The 7,301-nt window shown below is 41.9% G+C and overlaps 1 protein-coding gene across 1 annotated transcript; it reads left to right on the top strand.

The window, feature by feature from the left end:
- Window positions 1-1,039: 1,039 nt before the first annotated feature.
- On the top strand, window positions 1,040-6,972 carry LOC136145505 (exocyst complex component 1-like). Its single transcript, XM_065903814.1, has 4 exons — window positions 1,040-1,094; window positions 4,358-4,545; window positions 6,347-6,574; window positions 6,790-6,972. Exons 1-4 carry the CDS (start codon window positions 1,040-1,042, stop codon window positions 6,970-6,972), a joined length of 654 nt encoding a protein of 217 aa, XP_065759886.1.
- The last annotated feature ends 329 nt before the right edge of the window (window positions 6,973-7,301 follow it).

The raw sequence follows: 7,301 nt of genomic DNA, 5'->3' as shown, positions 1-7,301 counted from the left end.
CCTTCCTCCTCTGTCACGCCTTCCCTTTGATCTTCCTGGACCATGGCCTTACTCTCCTTTGCGCGAGGAAGTGGGCGGTGACTGGTTGGTACCGGCTTCCCAGCCTTGGCTACCTGAACAGGTAGCTCAGGGAGTGAACGCAGGAGAGTAATTTTGCGCCCCGGTGGAGGAATTCTGACGGTTCTCGAAGGTCCGAACATCATGGAATTACGAGTGGACAGGACGGGCTGCTGCTTCGGCCGCTCCCTCAAGTTCGCCAGGGGTAGCCCGCCCACACGGGAGTACCCAGCCTCCTGGATTGGGTACCACCTTTTCGGCATGCTGTAAAACCCGGACGATGAGGGCACTGGATCCTGGTTGAGCAGCCTGCGACCAGGTTGTAAAGCAGGAGCTGGGGCGGCGGGGTGACCCCGGCCAGATGTGGTGGCACCCCGAGGGCGCAAAACCAGCGAGCGCCGGCCCAGCGGGCGCCGGCGGCGGAGCACAGAAAGAAGTTTACACAGTAAATTGCCCGTATTGTGCGCCAAATAACCCGAGAATAGAATGTGAAACTGGGAGAGCGTCTCCCTAGCTTCTTACTCCTCTCGCGGTCAAACACGCCCTGGAGGGAGGAGGACTCAGCCTGGCAATTGTGACGCGTCCATGGTATACGTGTCACAGAGAAACTGCAAATTCCGGGGCAAAGGGCGGGGCCCAGTGCACGACCCCTCCCGGGCTCTCTAGCCGCTGAGACCTCCCACTGTGGGTGGCAGGTGTTTGGCACCAGATGGGCCACCGTGCAGAGACTCTTCAGGACCGTGGGGGCCTCCTTCTCCAGAGCTCATCCCATCTAGCTCCTCATCATGCAGCCCCCTTGGTGCCTGCGTGTGTATCTGCCGGCCCTTCCCTGCCTGGGTCTCAGAGACCTGTGCAAAGCTGACTGCAGGAGCCACCCACCCTCCCGGGGGTGGTCCAGCACCTGTGGGGACCTCTCCAGCTTCTCTGCGAGGCCAGGAGCAGCTTCTCCGCCGCGGCTCCTCTGCCATCATCACCAGCCGGAATGCAGAGCCCTCACCTGGCCAGGTGCTGCACCCCACCACGTCCTTTTCTGGCGGGTAAGCCTCTTTCTTCACTTCTTTTTAGAAATTTGGTACAACAGTTAAATCTTAGACTGTTCTTCAGGGTGTGCAGATGGTAATGGCTTAGCCAGGATGTGACCCAAACCTGCTCTGGGCTGTGGTGCCTCCCCGCCATACATGCTTCACGTGTTACTGTTCTTTTCTTGTCCTCCTTATGGCACTTAGCCCTAAGTGTCATACCTATAATGAGTCTATATCCTACCCTGTAGGTTTTCTTTTGCTCAATTCATGAATTGATCACCTGCTGCGTTGGGTTCTGATCTCAGAAGAGGCAGGTTAAGGACCACCAGTTGTCAGCATAGCACCAGCGGAGGTTTTCCCTTTGGTATAGTTTGAAGGATCCAGATATGTAAAGATGATAGTCTAGATAAATCATGGGCTTTCCTGAAAGAAATTTACCAGTGCATTATTCTGTATGGATTAGAAGCCTGTTTCTGTGGCCTTCCTGGAGTGTGTTCAGTAAGGCAGCTCATTCATGTTGAGAAAGCAAACACATCACTTATTGCAGCTTCATAGTGGAGCCCTGTGTCAGCTTCAGTCAGTCAGTACAGTTTGGTCACTGTGAGCATGTCAGCTGGGTCCACTCTTTACTACCATATATAATTCTAAAGATTCTTATGCCCAGGAGAGAAGTCACACTCTTGGGTGTCTAGGACAAGGGAGACATGTTATTATTCACAAGGTAGAAGCTTCAAAAGAATAGGATAGGACTGAAAACTCCTAGTCTAACATGGCTTTATCGAGTTTGAATCTTGTTTCTTTGGCTTACTTCATTGGAGTGTTTTCTTTCTCCTGGGCTGACATTGTGTGTTACACAGCAGGCATGTGACATGTAGAGGTTTCAGAACCCAGAATTGTATTGATCAGTGAAACTTTATTTATATATTTTAGTTTAAAATCTATTTAAAATAACACTGGACATAATTCATATATTATAAATTAGTTTGCCCTCTGCTCTTGAGATTCTTTTTATAGTATGTCAGAGTAAATTTGGACTTCCATCCCCAAGAAGATTTGAGATTGGAGGACACAAAAGGTTTTTCTCAGACCTAAATTATGTCTGAAAAAAGCGAGAAATATCATAAGCCCTATCTGACCTCTCTAGGAGCAGAAATGATTTACAGCTGTGGCATTTAACCATAATTCCTTGATCTCATTTGAGAAGAGTTCAGTAAGGAACAATCTCTTCATTTTTGTTTCTTCCTTATTTTCTTGTCTTGCTTACCAACAATCCATTGTAATCCATGGATTGATATGGCAGCAGGCTGAGTGGTCTCTGGAGCTCATACAATTAACTTTTTTCCCTAAAATAACTTTAATTTCCTTGTTTTTCAGCTCCTCTTCTTTCCTTGCCCTTTGCTATAACCAGAACTCACTGAAAGCTAACTGGCTTTGTGCAGACCCTCCTTAGGACAGTCTTTCCTTAGTTATTTTATTCATCACTCTGTTTCATTTTTTGCCTTCTCGAAATATGTTGAAATCTTTCTGTAGTTGATGACTTCCACAACCTCTTGGCTTTTACTGGCTTATTAATTTTGGTATTTCTACACTTTTATTTAAGTATGGTTTCAGAAGGAACAGAAAGTAAATGTGTCCTAGTCTGCCATCTTGAGCTGAAAATCCCTGTCAGTTTTAGCATCCAGCATTCCCATGGGGTGGGGCGGGGACCTTGGCATTAATAGGTGTAACACTCAAGATTTCAGCTTTTCTTGGGCAGTCACTAAGGACATAGTATGTGGTAATTTCTAATGGGAAAATAATAACTATTTCATGGAATTTATTTGAGGATTACATTAGATAATGAACATACAAATGCTTTCTAAAGTTTCAAAGTCCATAAAAATGTTTCTTGTTATTGATTTGGTGCTACTTCAGTTTTACTTGACAGTGATTCATGACCTTGCTTATGTGAGAAGATGCCTTCTGAAACAATTATGATCATTTAAAATATTTGTTTATTTTAAATGTTTACTTGTGTAAGGAGCTGTGCAGAATGAACTGGGCATCCCCTGCCCCCTAGTGGCTAAAAAGCTGCACACAAAACACTTTTAACATTTCCAGAGTGACTTGGAAAGGGCTGAGAGCTGGGAGACGCCGCTCTAAGGGACTTGCGTTTGTGTACTGCAGTCTGTAATTGCCTGTGCCGAAAGTTTTAGCCCCTCTTTTTTTTTCTGGCATGTTATCTAAAGCTGGCTAATTAGCATTCTTAAGAGTAAATCATTTGTTACTTTGAATTAGGTGTGTTTTGTTCAAGGACAAGTTAACATATGTCAAGTCATGCTGAATGTAGATTCTCATTTTCATACAAAATAATGAATATCTAAAACACTTGGAATTTGTGTTTTAAAGCGTGTCCTGTGAATTGTTGAAAATCAGTAACTTTGTTTCGAGGTTTATTTAAGGGTAAAATTATTTTTTTCATTTTATCTCTCGATCTCAAGATTTATGTAAAATCCCATATGCTGAGTCTGTTCTTTCCAGAAAGTGAACTGAAACATTTATCTAGAAAGCATCTCAGTTCTGACCTCCTGGTCTTTTGTTTTGAAGCAGGAAGACAGCTGAAATTTTTGTAGTTTTACACAGCCATGATGTTGTTCTTACTATACAGATATTGAGAAAGTTTCTATTAGCTGATCCTTAGAAATTTTATAAACACATGTGAAAAATTTTTACAGAGAGAAATGGAAAGTTCAGTTAATATTTTCATTGCCCAAAATAAATTATGAATTGTAGATGCATTTTTAAAATTTCAATTGAAAGTTATTTGGAGGAAAACACAAAACATAACAAAGATAGAAAGAACAAAAATAACAGAAGAAGGTGTTACCTGGAAAAAAAAGGAAAGCAAATTGTTCCTCATGTGTCCTGAATTATAAGCATTATTGTATTAGAGCAACAGTTATCTCAGGTAGAGAAAAAAAAAGGTTAGGCTTGTACACGTGTTTCGTTTCCGGTTGTATATTTGTTTTATAGTTTAATTATGTTTTGGGAAAGTGTGACTAAGGCCTGTTTTAACACAAGTCAATAAATTAGACTGCATGCTTTTGTTATAATAGACATGTTAACATATGCGGTTCTTCATAAAATAAGTTTTTTTTCATATATTTTGAATCATTTTTTTCCTATTTTTCAGCCTCTAAATGTGACCTGTGCTTATAACTGACCTTACCTGTAAGTACAATGCTGTTGTCCTTCCTAGTTTTTTACTACTTTATTTTTAATTTTTACCCTCTTTTAAGAATCTGTTCCAAGTGGAGAAAATCAGAGTGTGACAGGAGGTGAGGAAGAGGCAGTGGATGAATGCCAAGAGTTAAATGCAAGAGAAGAGCGGGATATTGAGATAATGATGGAAGGCTGTGAATATGCAATTTCTAGCGCCGAGGCCTTTGCAGAAAGGTTGTCCAGAGAGCTGCAGGTGTTAGATGGGGTCAGCCTTTCTTGTAACGTGTGGCTAGTGATGTGTGGTAAGCTGAGGAGACTGGTGATGTTCATATTCTGCTGCCGCTGCCTTTGAGCCTAGACGGTGGGATCGTTGCTGTCTTTCCCTAGAAGCGCATCACCAGCTGCCTCCCTCTGTCTTTCACTGTTCTTGGTCCAGAGACAGAACCATTCCTATTAGGCCAGTGAAGGCAGTTGGCTGAGGTTCTGGATTTGGGGAGGTTCTTGATATGAAGTGATGGAAGTAGAAAGTAGCCAACCTGAAACCACCCTGGGGGTTGATTCCCCCAGCCTCTGGAACACTTCAGAATAGTTCAAGGCAAGAGAATAACATTTTTGTGGTTTGGGGGGAAAAAAATAGGTACAAGTTAGAAGGAGAGAGAGTGAGCTGAAAGAAGCGAATCCTTTACCCAAAGAGAGCAAAATAGTGTAGTGAAAACAGGAGAGCCAGGGCAAAAGGATGTTTGACGACTCCTCTGAACTGCTGTGGAATAGATGCTGTTTATTTGTATGCACATATCTGAGCTTGTACCTACATGTACATCTTTAGGAAGTAAAAAGCTACAAGTAGCACCTGTCTTATGAGAAAAATCTAAAATGAGAGTGTTTTGTGAGGGGGGTGTCATTTTGTTAGGCAAAGTATGAATTTAAGAAAAACTCTGAGAATAAGGAATGTTTTTAAGACTTAAAAGAGTGTTGGCATTTTATACATGAAAGGTACAGAAGTTGTAAGGTTGAACTGAGGTCCAGAGATTACACCAATAGCCCAAGCTTACAAATTTGTAGAACTCTCTGGAAGTAAAGCCTAGAAGAGACTTCAAGATGTTGAAGTGAAAATTGTCCTGGATCAGTTCAAGTCACAGCTCTGCTGCTTAAGATTCAGTGGGTCAGAGCTCTGCTGCTTTACAGTTGGGCTGCACCTCCATGGGAGTTATTATGAATAGTATATAAAATAACATGTGAAATTTTAGCATCACCCATACAATGATATTATTTTAACTCTTTATCCAAATTTTTTCCTCATATCATGTTATCTGCCTTCTTAATGTGGCTTTGTGGTTTGTATTTTCTAGTTAATGTTGCCTCTGTGTTTCAAGTCATCATATTACTTTGCAGTTTAATTTTGGGTTTGAAAGCTTCCATATTTCAGGGAATTGAGAATCAATAGAGTCTTTAGAAAATATTAATAAGGGGTCGGTGGTTTGTTGCTACTTTGTCTGGGAAAAAAAAGTAGTTGCAAATGAAAGAGAAAAGAAAGAATATTGTAGAAGGAGCTATCTTATGGCAATAGACTCTTCCACATCCTATTAGTACAAATCATGCTACAGTTATAAATTAGTTCCATGTATCTGTTAAAGACTGGCATGCTACTGCTACCCTCTTAACTAAGGTATTAGCATAGGTGATTATTATGCTTTTGTTTAGGATTTTACATAAATGTTGCAGATTATAGAAAATGTCTATAGTTGATAGAGCTGGAAGCAGCGTCAGAGGTGGTATAACCTAACGGCACTAATGAGAGTCCACCATTGCTGATGATACATCATGGCGCATGCCCTAAATATGCGGTATTGAGATCTGGTCCCTAACCTCCACATAAGGGGATGTGTGCTTCCCTGAAATACTGTGTGAAAAAGTGGAGTGTAAACACAAAGCAGCCAATTAAAGTAGACGTGTAGATGTGTGTGTCAGCCTTTGTTGCCGCTGCTGCTGAGTCACGCTGCTGTCAAAGATTTATGGATATTTCATTTGAAGAATATGAAGTATTACTTCTCTTTTTAACTGTGTAGGCCAACATCCAGTCTATCATGGCCTCTGAAAAGCAAGTCAACATCCTAATGAAGTTACTGGATGAGGCTCTCAAGGAGGTGGATCAGATTGAATTGAAACTGAGCAGTTATGAGGAAATGCTCCAAAGTGTAAAAGAACAGATGGATCAGATCTCCGAAAGCAACCACCTCATTCATCTCAGTAACACTAATAACGTAAAACTCCTGTCTGAGATAGAGTTTCTTGTGGTAAGCATGGTTATAAACTACTAGCAACAATTAAAAAAAAAAAAAAAAAAACTAATGATCTCTAAAGCCCATTTGCAAGTATTTTCTAGTTTCCTTAGGAGAGCAAGATTTAAAAATACTGAAGTTTCAAACACCCAGTAATAGGATTGCGTAGCATCTTACCTGTAAACTTCCTAAGAGTACACAGACAAATGGTGTGTTTATTTACTTTCCAGAGCCACATGGACCTGGCCAAAGGTCATATAAAGGCACTTCAGGAAGGAGATCTTTCTTCTTCCAGGGGCATTGAGGCCTGCACCAATGCTGCAGATGCCCTGCTGCAGTGTGTGAATGTAGCTCTTCGACCAGGTATGACCATAAAATCTGCCCAAGAACCTGGGACTAAGCTTCTGACTTAGTGTAAAGCTTTTGACAAGAAGTCCATGAGGCAGGTGGTTTAGGGTTAGATTATTAGCTATTGAAACAAGTTTCACTTACTCTCAAACATAATTTATATTGGCACGAAGAACTTGTTCATTTCAGTACCTTCTGATTGACCATCAGTGACTCTACGTTAACACCAGCATTTTTCTTCAGCGCTGTTCACAGGACCTAGCACAAAGTAGATGCCGTAAGGCTTTGCTAGACCAGCGGTTCCTAAACTTGAGCTTGCATCGGGATCACGGCTAGGGGCCAGCGCAGAAGCAGTAGGTCCGCTCTGAGGCCTTAGAATCCATGTTTCTGACCG

This window comes from Muntiacus reevesi, chromosome 13 (genome assembly GCF_963930625.1).
Source record: "Muntiacus reevesi chromosome 13, mMunRee1.1, whole genome shotgun sequence".
Classification (NCBI taxonomy): Eukaryota; Metazoa; Chordata; class Mammalia; order Artiodactyla; family Cervidae; genus Muntiacus; species Muntiacus reevesi.
Note: the sequence above shows the minus strand (reverse complement) of the source record. Positions and strands in the feature narration are given on the sequence as shown.